The sequence below is a fragment of the Xenopus tropicalis genome, chromosome 4, assembly GCF_000004195.4.
Source record: "Xenopus tropicalis strain Nigerian chromosome 4, UCB_Xtro_10.0, whole genome shotgun sequence".
In the NCBI taxonomy this organism is placed as follows: domain Eukaryota; kingdom Metazoa; phylum Chordata; class Amphibia; order Anura; family Pipidae; genus Xenopus; species Xenopus tropicalis.
The window spans coordinates 152,240,398-152,258,200 of NC_030680.2; the positions used below are offsets into that span (position 1 = coordinate 152,240,398).

The following is a 17,803-nucleotide window of genomic DNA, read 5'->3' on the forward strand; positions in this document are numbered from 1 at the left end:
AAGTAGGTAGGAGCAGGTATAGCAGGGAAAGTAGGTAGGAGCAGGTATAGCAGGGAAAGTAGGTAGGAGCAGGTATAGCAGGGAAAGTAGGTAGGAGCAGGTATAGTAGGGAAAGTAGGTAGGAGCAGGTATAGTAAGTAGGTAGGAGATAGTAGAAAGTAGGTAGAGGCAGGTACAGTAGGGCAAGTAGGTAGGAGCATGTATAGTAGGGAAAGTAGGTAGGAGCAGGTATAGCAGGGAAAGTAGGTAGGAGCAGGTACAGTAGGTAGGAGCAGGTATAGTAGGAAAGTAGGTAGAGCAGGTATAGTAGGGAAAGTAGGTAGGAGCAGTATAGTAGGAAAGTAGGTAGGAGCAGGTATAGTAGGGAAAGTAGGTAGGAGCAGGTATAGTAGGGAAAGTAGGTAGGAGCAGGTATAGTAGGGAAAGTAGGTAGGAGCAGGTATAGCAGGGAAAGTAGGTAGGAGCAGGTATAGTAGGGCAAGTAGGTAGGAGCAGGTACAGTAGGGCAAGTAGGTAGGAGCAGGTACAGTAGGGCAAGTAGGTAGGAGCAGGTATAGCAGGGAAAGTAGGTAGGAGCAGGTATAGTAGGTCAAGATTCCTTATGATTGTGTTACAGTTGTAGAGAACAGAAAGCTGCTCCTGGCCCGGTGTAAGGCTACAATACAAGCAGCTGCTCCAACTCCCATCAACCAACTCATTTCTCTGCCCCCCCCCCCCCCCCCCCCCCAGGCACATGAAGGAAATAACAGAACTGCAATCGCAGCAGAAGAAGGAGATTGAGGCCCTTTACCTCCGGCTGGGGAAGCCCCTCCCACCCAATGTGGGATTCCTGCACGCAGCACCCCCCAGTGGCCGCCGGAGGAGGATCAGCAAAAATAAGCTGAAAACTGGGAAACTGCTCAATCCGCTGGTGCAGCAGCTGAAGAATTCGACTACCAGTCCAAGTAGGTTCCTCGCCCCTTAACCTCCCAGTCTGTTCTGTTTCAGTCAAACCCACAAACAGGGGAATAGCAGGAACCCCATTAAGTAAATATGAGGTGCTATTCCCAGGGAGGCCCCCATATACAGTCTCATAAAATTAGAACCATAATTGCATAAAGGAATGCACACGCTTAAAGGGTAAGGTAACTTCTAGTATGTTATAGAATGGCCAAATTTAAGTAATTTTTCAATTGGTCTTCATTATTTATTTGTTATAGTTTTATATTTATTTCTTCTTCCAACTCTTTGCAGCTTTCAAATGGGGGTCACTGACCCCGGCAGCCAAACCCTATTGCTCTGTGAGGCTCCAGTTTTATTGTTATTGTTACTTTTTATTCCTTATCTTTCTATTCTGCTCCTCCCCTATTCATATTCCTGTCTCTCATTCAAACCACACCCTGGTTGCTAAGATAACTTGGGCCCTAGAAACCAAATAGCTGCTGAAACTCCACACTGCAGAGCTGCTGAACTAAAAATGAAATAACTAAAAAAACTACAAACAATAAAAAAAAAAGACCAATTGCAAATTGTTTCAGAATATCACTCTCTACATCATACAAAAAGTTAACTCAGGGGTGAACCCCTTTAAAAAGCAAAAAGAAATCTATTTGATCACAAAAATCAATACATAGAAAATCCCTTTGCGTTTCGACCACCATGTGGCCTTTTTTGCCTTTATTTAATTTTTTTGTTCCCCTGATGAAGGCCACATGGTGGTTGAAACGCGTGGGGCTTTTCTATGTATTGATTTTTGTGATTGAATAGATATTTTTTTTGCTTGTTAAGAGTGTGCATTCCTTAATGCAGTTAATGCCCTTAGCAACATTGCCAAGCAAGCGGATCTGAAGGTGTATGGCCACCTTTAGGCTGATGGCTGAGGGGTCCTTCTGAGAACAGACACATATTGGTTATATGTGGGGGGATTATATTGGTTGTGAATGGAAGGTTTATGATAGAGAAAAGACTTTGGATGCAGTAATGCATAGTTGCGCTCTGTTGCAGGCCGCATTTCCCCAGAATGCAATGGTTCCCCTGCTAAGGATCCTGCAAAGTCTCTGGCAGACTGCACCGCAGGAACCTCGCCAAGCCGTGCCGTACAAACGCAGCAGCCTTGCTCTGTGAAAGTCACCATGTCGTCCGATAATATCTGCTCTGGGGTCACCCGGGACGGTGTCGATGTGCAGAGCAATTCAAGCCAAGGTAATAGGTCCTTGTTGAATCTCACCCATGCTGGCATTTTGGTTATTACGGGAATGCTGCGCCAGGCGTCGGGGCGCTGTAATGCCTAGTGCACGCCGCTTTGCTTTTATACTGTGTACAGATACGGTGTAAATAATCATTCACCCTCTCCATACCATCTGTAAGTCTGTGTGGGTGCAGTCTGCCAGGCCTGCAATACCTGTAGCTACCACAGGGGGCAGCCCTAGTAGGATCGTACCCCAAGTTGATTGACCCAGTTTGGCTCTTGGAAGTATTTTACTTTGTTTGCGGTAAAGGTGAAAGGGGAATGGTGTTGCAGATAAACAGTTCAATAAATGAGGATTACACACAAAAGAGTTAAATGCTGACTGGCTTCTCTTATTGAGAAAGAATTAAGGGGACCCCCCCCCCCCCAACATACTCATGTATTGCCTCCTGTCCCCTCTCCAACCTCATCCCTGCCCCCCACCCCATTCCTGCTCTCTAACTGCACAACTCTATAGCAGGATTGGTAGGTGCATCTGGCTTGGTCACATAATTGCCACTGGCAGTTGTTTCCAATCTAGGCCTGGACTCCAGTTCCTCTGCTCACTGCCAGGGCAACATACGAAGGAGATGCCAACCCCACTGTGCCACTCTGCCATTTAAAAGCAGGTATGCGGGGCAAGAGTTTCATGCACTGATAGCGTCAAGTGTGGGGGTTTAGTTCCCCTTTAAAACTTCTGCCACTTGTGCCCCCTGTACTATAATGGTGACGCCACGCTTCCAATTGGTTCTTCTCTCGGTATTATTGGAATAAACTCATAGTTGCCCCAGGTACAAAACATGACCATGTACTTTTCTGTTTGGCCAATTGTTCTGTAAACGGAGAAGATTGTAGAACTGAAGAGGAATTGAGTTTCCGGCTCCCTTAGAAACGTTTAAAGGGGTGGTTCACCCTTACGTTAACTTTTACTATGTTATAGAACGGCCACATCTAAGCAACTTTACAACTGGTCTTCATTATTTATTTTTTATAGTTATGAATAGTTATAATTTTTTGCCTTCTTCTTCAAATGGGGGTCACTGACCCCAGAAGCTAAAAAAACTGTTGCTCTGTGAGGCTCCAGGTTTATTGTTATTGTTACTTTTTATAGCTTATTTTTCTATTCAGCCCCTCCCCTATTTATATATCAGTCTCTCATTCAAACCCCTCCCTAGTTGCTAAGATAACTTGGACCCTAGCAACTAGACAGCTGCTAAAACTATAAACTGGAGAGCTGCTGAACAAAAACTGAAATAATTAAAAAAAAAAAACTACAAATAATAAAAAATGAAGACCAATTGCAAGTTGTCTCAGAATATCACTCTCTGCATCATACTAAAATTTAACTCAAAGGTGAATATATCCTTTTAAAGGGGCTATTCACTTTTAAATGATCTTTTACTATAATGTAGAGAGTGATATTCTGAGACAATTTGCAATTGGTCTTCATTTTTTATTTGCAGTTTTTGAAATATTTAGGTTTTTGTTCAGCAGCTGTTAAGTTTGCAGTTGCAGCAGCTGTCTGGTTGCTAGGGTCCAATTTAACCTATCAACCAGGGAGGGGTTTCAATGAGAGACAGGAATATGAATAGGGGAGGGGCTGAATAGAAAGATAAGGAATAAAAAGTAACAATAACAATAAAACTGGAGCCTCACAGAGAAATAGGGTTTGGCTGCCGGGGTCAGTGACCCCCATTTGAAAGCTGCAAAGAGTCAGAAGAGGATATATAATAGCTATAGATAAAATCTAATATATATATATATATATATATAGATATATATATATATATATATAGATTAAAAAAAACTATAAAAAATAAATAATGAAGACCAACTGTAAAGTTGCTTAGATGTTGCCATTCTATAACATAGTAAAAGTTAACTTAACCCCCCCCGTTAACTCTCTATAGACTCCCCATACAAATCCCATGGTTGTTCCCCCTGCAGACAATGCATTTGGTTTGTTGACATGAGCTGATTTATTGCAGTAGGACGTATCAACCTGTCTCTTGCTGTTGTTGAACTGCAACTCCCAGAATCCCCCCAGAGTGTTGCAGTTCAGCCAAGGCCGGCAGGTTAGATGTCGCCGCTGTACAACATCCAATCTCCGCTATCTCTACTTCACAAGTCTCTCTTTTCCCCCCTTCTTCTCTCCCCCCCTATCATTTGCAGGCTGGACGGTTTACCACCAAACGTCTGAGAGAGTGACCTATAAATCTAGTAGCAAACCTCGTACCAGATTCCTCAGTGGACCTGTGTCTCTGTCCATCTGTTTGTATTCGTTCTTTTGTATTTATTCCGCCTCATCTTTCCCTCTCAGAACTGATTTCCTTTGCCTTCCCCCCTGCTGCTGCCTCTGCCGGTACCCAACCTGCGCCCCACCAGGAGCCCTCGTCCCTCAGATACATATTATTATTATAAGTCCCATAATATGTTATTAAATGGAAAGTGCTTTGCATACTTTGTGTGCCCATCCATTTAAATAAATACAGATATACAGGGGAGGAATGTCCTGGGCACACAATTAGCTATATACAGGTATCCGGAAACCCATTATCCAGAAAGCTCCAAATTATGGAAAGGGTAGACTCAATTTTAATTAAATAATTCAGATTTTTAAGAATGGTCCCTTTTTTCACTGTAATAATAAAACAGTACCTGTACTTGATCCCAAATAAGATATAATTACCCCTTATTGGGGCAGAACAGTCCTATTGGGTTTATTTAATGGTTAAATGATTCCCTTTTCTCTGTAATAATAAAACAGTACCTGTACTTGATCCCAACTAAGATATAATTACCCCTTATTGGGGCAGAACAGCCCTATTGGGTTTATTTAATGGTTAAATGATTCCCTTTTCTCTGTAATAATAAAACAGTACCTGTACTTGATCCCAACTAAGATATAATTACCCCTTATTGGGGCAGAACAGCCCTATTGGGTTTATTTAATGGTTAAATGATTCCCTTTTCTCTGTAATAATAAAACAGTACCTGTACTTGATCCCAACTAAAATATAATTACCCCTTATTGGAGCAGAACAGTCCTATTGGGTTTATTTAATGGTTAAATGATTCCCTTTTCTCTGTAATAATAAAACAGTACCTGTACTTGATCCCAACTAAGATATAATTACCCCTTATTGGGGCAGAACAGCCCTATTGGGTTTATTTAATGGTTAAATGATTCCCTTTTCTCTGTAATAATAAAACAGTACCTGTACTTGATCCCAACTAAGATATAATTACCCCTTATTGGGGGCAGAACAGCCCTATTGGGTTTATTTAATGTTTAAATTATTTTTTAGTAGGTTTAAGGTACAGAGATCCAAATTAGGGATCCCTTATCTGGAAAACCCCAGGTCCCGAGCATTCTGGATAACAGGTCCCATACCTGTACCTATAATATACAGTTTGGTCCTAAGGGACCAAACTGTAAATTATATCTTTATAAACAGTGTTTAGTGATGTCACCAGTTTTAACCGGAGCTTAGTGATGTAATTTTTGTCACACTAAAAACTTGTATATTTATAATAAATAAAGTACCCCCTGTTGTAAAATACGAGGATATCAGAAGTCACCTCGGAGTTCCATGACCTGTACAAAAGCACTCGGCCGTCTCCGTGACTTAATAATATCCTTATATTTTACAATAGGGGGCTTTGAGCATTGGCTCATTAGATTTGCAGCCACAGGTTGGATACCAGAGAGACCTTTTCTTTTTTGCTCATTAACTTTTATTTCTGGCCAATGAGAATGCTTTTGGGCCTAGCGTCTGACTTGTGTTGGTACCAAAGGCTTGTGTGAAGGTTCCAGCAATCTGTATATACAGCCAAGGATTTTGCAGTTTTTTAAAGGGCAACTAAAATTATGTACCTTATATAGACGGCTACTGTACAGTGGCTCAGCACGTGCTCAGTGTGTCCCACTCCTGCAGATACACAGAACATTAAAGTGATTGGCTGTTTATTAGTTCATTGGGGATCATTTATTATTATTCATTATTATTATTTATTGGGGATCATTTTGGCATTTTACTGGCAATAGCTTCCCCACATTAGTGCCACCTAGAACCCTATATTAATTCTGCAGAAAGCTTTATCATACCTGAGTAACAGCCCTAGCAGCTCCCTCTGTTTGTTTAAGATAGCAGCTGCCATTTTAGCTTGGTCTTTGTATCTTCCTGCTTTAGATCTAGCCCTTAGTAGCTCAGATTACACATTCCTGAGGGAGGGGGGAGTGAGTTTTATGAATTCTTATGGGAGGGGGCAGCAGGAGAGAGAAGAGAGCTGCGTTCTGAGAGAGGAAGTCATATACCAAAGAACATGTTTACAAAAAAGGAGCCAGGAAATCCTGTGTTTCTTTTGATAGAGGACTCTGTGAGTGCTTATGGCTGTGTTTACATAGACCTATTTGATGAAGCTTACCTTTCCTTCTCCTTTAAATTGACACTTTGCTTTTAATTTAGCAGTAATCTCCCTTCCTGCTAAGTGATATTTGAAGCCTTATTTTGGCTTCTTTGTAGCAGTGAAGAATGCACTGAGCATGTGCAGAGCCCTGGGCCTGGAGGGGGTGGGTCTGCCAAGAGCATGAATATATGGAGCTATAGGGGACTGCTTTGAAGACCTGGATAGAGCTGCTATATCATCTGCTGCTACAGTTAGCCCTTTGTATAATGTACACCATTCCTAGCCAGGGGTGGTTCACCTTAACGTTTAGTATGTTATAGAACTGCCTATTATAAGCAACTTTTTATTGGTCTTCATTATTTATTTCTTATAGTTTTTGATCTATTTGCCTTTTTCTTCTAACTCTTTGCAGCTTTCAAAAGGGGGTCGCTGACCCCGGCAACCAAAAAACTATTGCTCGGTGAGGCTCCAGTTTATTTTTTATTGTTACTTTTTATAATTTGTTTTTCTATTCAGTCCCTCCCTTATTCATATACCATCCTCTCATTCAAACTGCTCCCTGGTCACTAAGGTAATTTGGACCCTAGCAACCAGATAGCTCCAAACTGCAGAGCTGCTGAACGAAAAAGTGATATAACTAAAAAACTACAAATAATACAAAATGAAGACCAATTGCAAATTGTCTCAGATTATGACTCTCTACATCATACTAAAATTTAACTCAAAGGTGAACTTCCCTGGCTGCTGTCCTGAGACTGAGAGGGGGGGGGGGTGAAATAGTGAGAAGCATTCTAGTACCCCGGGGGCAGTGTAAGGGGCTAATCCATGGCTTTTGCTCACTAAAGGGCAAATCTGCCATATCAATGCTTTGCAGGGAAAGTGCCTAGTTCTTCTCCAGGTCCATACGCAGGGAAGGCCTCTCCATTTTTTGAAAGGATAATTTCTCCATTTATTGTATTGCTCTCAGTGCACCCATTCCCTGGGCTATAGGAACCCCAAGTCTCCCCGATACTGTTTTTATTCCACATATAGAAACCACGTATAGAAATGTGAGCATAGACTCTTTGTGGCTTTGGATGCTTGAGTTTCTACATACAGAAATAACCCAATTTTCATCTTATAGGGGAAGTTCACCTTTATGTTAACTTTTAGTATGTTATAGAATGGCCAATTATAAGCATCTTTTCAATTGGTCTTCATTATTTATCTTTTATCATTTTTGAATTATTTCTCTTTTGCCTTTTTTAGCTTTCAAATGGGGGTCACTGACCCCGGCAGCCAAAACCTATTGCTCTGTGAGGCTCCAGTTTTATTGTTACTTTTTATTCCTTATCTTTCCATTCAGACCCTCTCCTGTTCATATTCCACTCACTCTTTCAGAGCACTACATGGTTGCTAAGGTAAACAAGACCCTAACAACCAGATAGCAGCTGAAAACTGGAGACCTGCTAACAAAAAGCTAAATAGTTCAAAAACCACAAATAATAAAAAATGAAGACCAATTGCAAAGTGTCTCAGAATATCACTCTCTACATCATACTAAATGTTAATGTAAAGGTGACTCCCCAGTCAGGGAACTGACCCATGGTGTCCGGGCTCTGATGAAGGGAAACACTGGACGCGGCCCTTGGCCCCTGCACACATACCCACAAAGCTTTTCAGCGGCTGCAAATATAACGGCTTCCTTAGTTTTAATTCCGATTTTATTTTTGTCCTCTTTTTGCATTTTTTCTGTTCCACCCTGATGCCTGTTTGTAGCCCCTTATCCCGCTCAGCTACTTCTCTGAAAGGTGTCTCTCCGCGGTCTCGCCTAACTGTCTCTTTGTCTTGTGTTATTTTGCCTTGCAGGGTCCACTCTGAAACGCCTGTGTCTAGGCAAAGATCACAGTAGTAGTAACTATCCTGTCTTGCTTTGGTCTTTCTGCTTGTTTATCCGTATTTCTCTGTACTTTGTACTCAGTACTTTGCACTTAAAGGACAAGTCAACCTCAAAACATAATTCCAAGCAACTTTCCATTGCAACATTTCCATGTGAATTTATTAAAAACATTTTAGTGCTTTAAAAGTTATGTGTATATGTAATTGCTATAGAAAGCAGCATTTGCTGAACTCCTGGTTGTTACTTTTTAAACAATGTTGCAAAGGTCGGTCTCCTCCAGCGAGTCAGGTCTGTCAGGCTGCTGCCTTGTGTTACAGTGTTTCATATGCCAAAGCCCCCAGGGCAGGGAATAGAAAGGGACAGACACTGCTTCTAATAGCAATTATATATACAGGTATGGGATCCCTTATCCAGAAACCTGTTATCCAGAAACCTCCGAATTACAGAAAGGCCATCTCCCATAGACTCCATTATAAGCAATAATTGTAATTTTTAAAAATGATTTCCCTTTTATCTGTAATAATAAAACAGTACCTGTACTTGATCCCAACTAAGATATAATTACCCCTTATTGGGGCAGAACAGCCCTATTGGGTTTATTTAATGGTTAAATAATTCCCTTTTCTCTGTAATAATAAAACAGTACCTGTACTTGATCCCAACTAAGATATAATTACCCCTTATTGGGGGCAGAACAGCCCTATTGGGTTTATTTAATGGTTAAATAATTCCCTTTTCTCTGTAATAATAAAACAGTACCTGTACTTGATCCCAACTAAGATATAATTACCCCTTATTGGGGCAGAACAACCCTATTGGGTTTATTCAATATTTATATGAATTTTAGCAGACATAAGTTATGGAGATCCATATTACAGAAACATCCCTTATCTGTAAAAACCCAGGTCCCGAACATTCTGGATAACAGGTACCATACCTGTACTAATAAGGCAAAAAACATTGCAAACAGTTGCTTAGAATTATGTTTTCCTTTATCAGGCAAAAAATTATATTTTGGGTCGACTTATCCTTTAATGGTTCATTAGCTCTCTCATTTGCTGCTGATATTGGGGCAGGTCATGCCCGGCTGTGAATGCTCTCTGGGTATTTGCATGTCGTGGGGTTTCTCTGTGGGGGGGTTTGGCTCAGTTACTCTATGTGCCGTGCTTACAGTCATTTCATTTCTTTATTTTGTGTATTGAAAGGAAAGCATTGGCTGAACTAGTGGCCGCTGTTATGTGAAAGACTCGTGTAGGAGCCGTCTATCTGTAAAAGTCTCCATACGTTGCTGTGACTTCAGCTACTGAGGTGGCCCCCATGGGAAGGGCCGCTTATTTCATCAAATGAGCCAAGATTTGCCTGATTGTTTTTTTTGGCACTCTACATGGACCAATAGGCTGCCAGCTTGGTCTGGTGTGGCCAAAACTAACTATATCTGCTTTAGAAATCACTGGGGGTGGGTACCAATGTTAGGTGATTATAATCACTTATCTTATACCCCAGGCTGGTGCCCCTGTTGGGAGACAACTGCCCCAGACCGGGGTAGCAGCAAGGGAGTGATCCTCTTCCTTCTGCCTTCATTCATCTAAATCCCAGGGTCAGTGCCTGTGCAGTGGGGTGAAAATGGCGACTTTCTTGTTAAAGTTCAGCTTTTTACTTTACTGCGCAAGCGGCGTGAAGACAAAAGAAGGAAGGACGCTCTCTTGCTGCTACCCCGGGCTGGGGCAGTAGCCGGGGGTATAAGGTAAGCAATTACAATGTCTAACATTTGGCACCCCCCAGTGATTTTTACCTTTCCTTCTCCTTTAAAGGTCAAATACACCACCATTATTGACATGGGCTCATTAGGGTGATGGGCCGCGGGCAGACTAGTTACCCACAGTGGGAGGGCAGCAGAAAAAGGAATCTTGGGGCTACTTGGAAAACAAAGATACCCAAAATGCATTTCCACCCGTAATAAAGTGAATCGCAGATGGAAAGGCATACGCCTTTCCATCTGCGATTCACTTTATTACGGGTGGAAATGCATTTTGGGTGGAGTTGTTGTCCCTGGTAGCTGAACTGCAGGCCACTAATCTCCCTGTGGGCCATCACCCTTAAATTGGAATGATGTGGATAAGGTGCATATACGCTGTGTGAAATTCCTAAAATATAAATGTAACGGACATTGCTGATTCCACAAAATGGAAGGAAACCATGATTGTGCTCACAGGGACCTTTTGCTCACAGTGTTATTCAGCCCCGCCCATATTTGTTGGACGTCCTTTTGCTTTCCCAAGAGTCTGTGCAGCCCCCACTATGAAAAGCAGAGGGGCTTCAAGTCCCAGAATCCACCACTTCACAGTGGAACAAGGTTATGGTAGAGTTGCATGACACTGTGAGCCTAAGGGATGCTGGGAAATGGTTCACTGGAGTATAATGGTTTCTTTACTGAGAGCATTTCCCATAACTGTCAGAGAGACTTTTGCACGATAAATGTGCATATTACAACTTTTCACATAAGGGCAATTTGTGTGTGTAGCTTTGGTATTTAGCTGGAAGGTTCTTGTATTCTCATTCCTGTCATTCCAAGATTCCTTAGTCTTTGATTTATTTACAAAGAGCTGCCGCTTGATGATGCTGTTTAATGGGATACTGACATGGGATATTAATAGAGCTTCTCCAGCAGAATCCTGCATTGTAATCTGTTTTTCCCATGGGGCTAGCCATATTCATGATTTCCCAGGGTGCCACAGCCATGTGACCTATGATTCACTCACACTTTACTGCTGCGCTGCAAGTTGGAGTGATATCCCCCCCCCTCACCCCCAGCAGCCGATCAGCAGAACAATGGGAAGGGAGCAAGATAGCAGCTCCCAGTAGGTATCAGAATAGCACTCAATAGTAAGAAATCCAAGTCCGGCTTGGGACTCCTCCAGTTACATGGGAGTAGGAGAAACAATAGGTTAGCTGAAAGCAGTTCTAATGTGTAGCGCTGGCTGAAAGCTCAGACTCAGGCACAAGGCACTGAGATGGCGCCTACACACCAATATTACAGCTACAAACACATTTGTTGGTTGAAGAATAAAAGGTTAAATGGCAGAGGGAATTATTTGCTGAGTAACCCCATAAACATCATGGCAGTGTCCCTTTAAGTTGATTTTTGGATTTTATCTGTATAACGCTGTGTCTGAGTGAATCTGCTCCCAATCTGTTTTGGGCTAAATAGAGAGGCGCGGGGAGTCAGAGCAGATGAAGCACAATCTGTACAGGAATCATTTTTAGCAGATACCCCAGGAAGGCCGACGGAATGAGAATACAATGGAAAAGGAATAAAAGGAAAGCAGGCGACAGATGTCGGTACATTTCAATGTTTGTCAGATCTAACAATGTTTCTGTTATTGTGTAGGATCTTCGACAAGCAGCCTCGCAACCGCCCCCGAGGCCTCGGCGCTGCCCCCGCTGAACGCACAAATCCAGCCGCAGGCCAACAACAGCAACAACAACAAAAAGGGGACGTTTACGGATGACCTTCACAAATTGGTGGATGAGTGGGCCTGCAAAACCGTCGGCGTGGCACAATTCAAACCCTCATTAAACCAATTGAAGCAGTACCAGCAGCGGCAAGATCTGGAGCCCAAGTCTGTGCCCAGCGACCTGTGTGACGTACGTGAATTACAGAGAATATTCCCCACTGTTATGGGGGTGCAGAGGAAAAAGGGGGAGATCAGTGGGGGAGTGTGCAGGGGTAGGGTGGGGGTGAGGTTGCATGGGGGGGGAGAATGAAGGAGAGGGGGTAAAGAAGAATGAAGGAAGGATGTGATTTGCTGGGTGGAAGAGAGCGAGTGGAGGAGAAGGTGTAGAAATGAGACAGACTGTTGGGTAGAGACAGTGTTGGGTGGGAAGAGGGTGATGTAGAGAGTCCTATTCTGAGACGGTTTGCAATTAGTCTTCATTTTTTATTTGTAGTTTTTGAATTATTAAGGTTCTTGCTCAGCAACTCTCTGGTTTCTAGGGTCCCAATTTAACCTAGCAGCAAGAGTGGTTTGAAAGAGAGACAAAATATGAATAGAGACGGTCCTAAAGAAAAGGATAAATAATAAAAAGTAACAATTAAAACTGGAGCCTCACAGAGCAATAGTTTTTTTGACTGACCCCCATTTGAAAGCTGCAAAGTTGGAGTTGGAAGAAGGCAAATAATTAAAAAAAACAAACTATAACAAATAAATAATGAAGACCAATTGCAAAGTTGCTAGGAATAGGCCATTCTATAACATACTAGAAGTAAGGGGAGAGACATTTAGCGGAACACAGTGGCACACTGCCGGTGCTGGATGGGTCACTGTATGGGAAATATAACATTGTGCTCCTTTTGGTTTCCCTAGATGAGCCGTGCCGTGCCAGAGCCCAGGAAGAGATACAGCATTCCCATGGCTGCCCCTCCGGCTGTACCACTGGCTCCCCTCCTCTCTGCCGCTGTCCCAGCAACTGTTCCAGGAGCCGTGCAGCCGGGTACCTTTGTCATGCCCTTTTGTCCGTACGCGGCACCAATGTACGGCATGCCCTGGGCAGGAGCGGCTGAGCTTGGGACTGCAGGAAATCAGATCATGGCCCAAGTAGCCCCCATAGGCAACCAAATATTCCCTGTGGCACTGCAGCACCCAGGTTTGCACCCTGCTGGATCCAACATGCGGATTACGTAGCTCATTGCCTTGGTTCCTTTTAGTTTATGTTTTAACAGTGTTTGAGCCAATCAGCCTCATGTTATTTATTATTTTTTTATTTTCTCTATTTTTCTTCCCTCCCATCAGTGCTTGCAAAGCCTGCCGTGCAGTGCGACTATATTGCAGCGCTTTTACACCCTGTGAAGGTTATTTGGGGACAGTGTCCCACTGGTATCCAGTCCAAGCCAAACGCTCGCATAAGTACCGCCCACATCACTGTGAAAGTCCGCCAGCTAGTCACATGATCACAGCAACAGCCCCTCCCTCCCTATTGCTGCCAACACTTCTGCACTCAGATTTCCCACAATCCTTTATGTAAACCACCCTATCCGCTCCCTCTGATTCTGGGTGGTTTAGTGCCTTGAGATGTTACTTTCCAGTCCCCCTGGAAGGATCTGTAAAAAGCTTGAAAAGCAGGTTTTTATTTTTAAATCCACTTTTTTTTTTTTTTTTAATTTAGATTATTGTGTTTTTTTAGCCAAAAGCAGTGCAGGCTTACGCTGAATTACCCGCTGCGCGTCCGGCAGTCGCCAGTATTTACTGGGTTACTTACAGCCTCTCTGTGACTGCAGAAATCTCCCAACGAGCAGTGGGATAAAATACGGTTATTGGGGGTTTACCTGAGCCGCAGAAAAGTCGCCCCAAGAGCCCCTGTTTTGCAAAAAAGACTTGAGCGCCTGTTCTAGAGGCAATGGGTCGCTATTGGTCGTCTCACAGCTTGGGGCTTTCTTCTTAGAATTTCCCTGCTGGTGACTGGTTTTAATTCAGATTTAGTTTGAACGAATCGGCGCCCGTCGCAGCCGCTTTAATAAAGATTCGGTGAATTGGCAACTGGTTTTGTGCATAATGAAATATTAACATTTTTAAATGAAGATTGAAGAGAATTAAAGTGATAACGGACAAATAAAAGGAGCTTTTTTTGCCCTGTGAAGGAAAGGGTTAGGTTTTGGGGTGAAGAGGTTCCTCCCTCCCCGGATCAAAGGATTGGCAGTATAATATCACTAATTCTGTATAATGTCCTCATTTGTACATTTTGTTCTGTACATCTGGGATCTATAGTTACAGTCAGTATACATTCGCCCATCCGACTGTTTTGCACAAGTGCCACCCAGCAAGTACTCTCCTTAGTAACAAACCCAGATTTGCTCTGCCCAAAGCGTGTACCCCATAACCATCACCAGTTGAGAAACCGTGGGCCCAGTTTCATGCAAGAACTCAGTTTGGGGAAACCAGCGGCAGTAGGGCCACAGGGCCATATGGCAGGGATCCCTGACTGTGAATACCAATAAGTTATTGTGCAATGTAGGAATATATATATAACCAGGAATATTAGCAGCCAATGGGCACCTTCTGGGAGTGTGCCACCCAATAACCATCCCTGAGATATTGCTTGAGTTTTGCCGATGCTTAGTACATGGCATTTGACATTCACTCATGTCTCCTGCGTCCCTTTAGTACCTCTAGTAAGCTCCTCTGCATCCTCCTTGGGTGAGACCGCACATTTCAATCACTGAATTCCATGGTTCCCATGTTCCTCCTGAGTTTAGCGTCTGTAAAACAGAATATATTCAGAAGTCAGGACAGTGATTGCTACATCAGTATTGCATAGAAACACGCTGATTTACTATCGCTCTGCACCAATCACTTTAGCCTTGTTTGGAACCTCCCCCTCGGGTAATTGATTCCAATATCCCTCAGTACTTGCCCCAATGCCGACTTCTAATTTGATGTACTTCTGATTCATGGGCTGCTCTTTTTCCCTGTGGGTAAGTAAATCAAATGTTACCCCTGTACTTACCCAGGGTACAGAGCTCTCTTCCTGCTGTAGGTAAGTACTGGGGGGCATTAGATTCACTTACCCAGGGGCTGGTTCCTGAATAACCATAGGGGAAAGCAGTAGTGCAGAGAATTGGACCTGAATATGTACTGAGTGGCAACTGATTTATTTACATAGGGGTAGTTCCAGGCAGGGGCAGTTGAGGGGCAAGTTTCCTCCCTGTTGGCCTTTTAAACCTTTTCCATCTCATAACGTTAGACCTGTTTTATCTCCCTCTGCTTCTTACAGTTCTGAAACTAAGCAAGATCCTATAGTATTTTATTCCCAATCCCCCCGCGCTCATGTTTTTTATTCTGCTTAACCCCTTCCTTCACCTGCACTCTTTTTCTTCTTCCTGTTACAAGCCAAAGCTCCTCCACTTGTCTTTAAAGGGTAAATACACCATATTGTAGTCTGCACAATATTAAATCCGTTGCCTGACCTTCACTGAATGAAGTGACCGTGCCATAACAGAACCCGGAACTGGTCCAACACGGTCAGTCACACATAGATCCATATCCCTATAAAAGTGTTCTGTTTAGTGAAAGAATTCTGATCACCCTCACAAATGCCTTTTATTTTCTTAACACGTGAATTGCACTATTTAATAAATGTATCCTTTATTCCCTACCTGTGTTAATGATGATGCTCGTAAAACCACCAGAGATCCCACAAATGCCCATCACTGTTTCACAGACATCTCATCTTAGAATAAAGACCCCCTGTGTTTCTGTACCCTAAAACCCACCTTATGGAACCTGCCACTGCCTTACTGAAAAGTTTGACTCCCATTTTTATTACCCAAAGGGGAACTATCATGAAGCTTCATCTCCCTGAAACATTCTAAAAATAATAGATTCAGAATTCCGTACTGTTTCTCTCTCAGCAATCTGTCTCTCTATCATTATCTCCATGCAGGAGTCTGGGTCAAATTTTGATTGATCTGTCTAATACATCTTTTAGTGGGGAGGGTCCTTTTGTCTAGAAGATGAATTAGAACTCACTCTTGCCAAATAACCAGAAAAAAACACTCTTTCTACAGGCAGGATTTGTGCCGGAGTCGGTTATTTTGTTTGTGCTGGAATTAGTTGAGTTCTGCTAAGACATCTGCTGGGAAAGAGAATTCAGACCCGAGACAGATTTCTGAGAGAGGGGAGAGGGACAATGAAGAGTAACTTGAATATTTTAGAAATAAGGCATAATTAATATTCATGAAATTAAGCTTATATGAAATGCTCATGTTTTTATTAGTTCCCCTGTAAAGATATGCACAGCACAGTTTCTGTAAGATGAGGAGCTGGCTTTAAGGGGTGCAAAGAGGGACTTCTACAGGACCCCATAGAGCACCCAAAGAGTAAAGGAACTGCACCAAAGTAACAAATCTATTAGCATCACTCAAGCATTAGTTCTAGTCTCGTTTTCTAATGGGCCGACCCTCAGGCAATGGCACAGTCCGGTCTCGGGGGGACGCACGCTCTTCCCCTGCAATGACCTGTTCCCTGCTGGGGGGGGGCTGGGGACTTGCTGCCAAGCTGTGAATTGTATACTTCTGTCTAGATTCTGGGGGGGGGTTGCCATTGTGACTATATTTTATGGGTAACCCTGACTGTAACCTGTCAATTCTGTCTGAATTGAATTTTATACGCAACTATGCAGAGTCTTCTGCCGCGGGAATGGGGCGACCTGAGCAAGAGATTTCTGTTCTCTTCATCGTTAGTTTCTTTTTTGTTTTTAGATTGTATATTTCATAAGGGAAACGTGGGAAGAACAGGCCCCACTTTCTCAGTCTGCTTGCACTGAATCTTTCCCTCTCCCCCCGCCCTGCCTGTTGTACAGCCCCCCATCCCTGTATGCTGACAGTGTCAGTGGCACTAAATCCTCAATATTGTATATTAATGATACAAAATAAACATTTTGTGCTTGACATTGGGTGCCTCAGGATGTTTTTGTTGTGTGGTACAATCATGGTTTTTTTTTCCATATGAAAATTATCTGTGATGGTTTGGTAACAGTACGATACGCCTGGCAGTGCTGGGGTTCTAGGTCCGATTCCCGCCAGGGAACTATCTGCGAGGAGTTTGTACAGTAGGTTCTTCCTGTGTTTGAGTGGGTTTTCGCCCCTATACTTTTAATTGGTTAATTGGCCCAAGTGTGTGTCAGTGTCAAGTTAAAGTTAACTTTTAGTTTGATGTAGAGAGTGATATTCCAAGACAATTTGCAATTGCTCTTCATTTTTTATTATTTGTGATTTTTGAATTATTTATGTTTTTGTGCAGCAACTCTTCAGTTTGGAATTTCAGCACCTATCTGGTTGCTATGGTCTAAATACCCTAGTAACCAGGCAGTGGTTTGAATGAGAGACTGCAATATGAATAGGGGTGGCCTGAGTAGAAACATAAGTAATACAAAGTAACAATACAACAACAATACAATTGTAGCCTCACAGAGCAATATTTTCGGCTGCCGGGGTCAGTGACCCCTCGTTTGATGGAAAGCTGGAAAGAGTCATTATAAGAAGGAAAATAATTGAAAATCTATACAAAATAAAAAATGAAGACCAACTGAAAAGTTGCTAAGAATAGGACTTTTTATAATATACTAAAAGAACTATTTAGAATAAGCCCCATTGGTTGACATGGAGTTGGATCACACAACGCCTCTCATCTCCTTAGAATATATGAGTGATGCCACGATGGATGCCATGCTGTTTCAATCAAACACTTGACACCAGAGCTATAAAACGTATTACAGGTATGGGACCCATTATCCAGAATAGTCAGGACCTGGGG

At 42.7% G+C, this 17,803-nt stretch overlaps 1 protein-coding gene across 6 annotated transcripts in view; it reads left to right on the plus strand.

Annotated features, from left to right (window-relative positions):
- Positions 1 to 16,938, plus strand: part of wnk2 (WNK lysine deficient protein kinase 2) — a 65,684-nt gene extending 48,746 nt beyond the window's left edge. For 5 of the 6 annotated variants that reach the window (XM_031901287.1, XM_031901289.1, XM_031901291.1 and 2 more), the window contains 6 exons: positions 730 to 944; positions 1,984 to 2,181; positions 4,379 to 4,477; positions 8,465 to 8,509; positions 11,884 to 12,140; positions 12,860 to 16,938. In XM_031901287.1, coding sequence (XP_031757147.1) covers positions 730 to 944; positions 1,984 to 2,181; positions 4,379 to 4,477; positions 8,465 to 8,509; positions 11,884 to 12,140; positions 12,860 to 13,177 — 1,132 coding nt within the window. In that variant the 3' untranslated portion in view covers positions 13,178 to 16,938. The remainder of the gene's footprint in view (positions 1 to 729; positions 945 to 1,983; positions 2,182 to 4,378; positions 4,478 to 8,464; positions 8,510 to 11,883; positions 12,141 to 12,859) is intronic. The other variant, XM_031901290.1, reaches the window with a different exon arrangement.
- Positions 16,939 to 17,803: the final 865 nt, after the last annotated feature.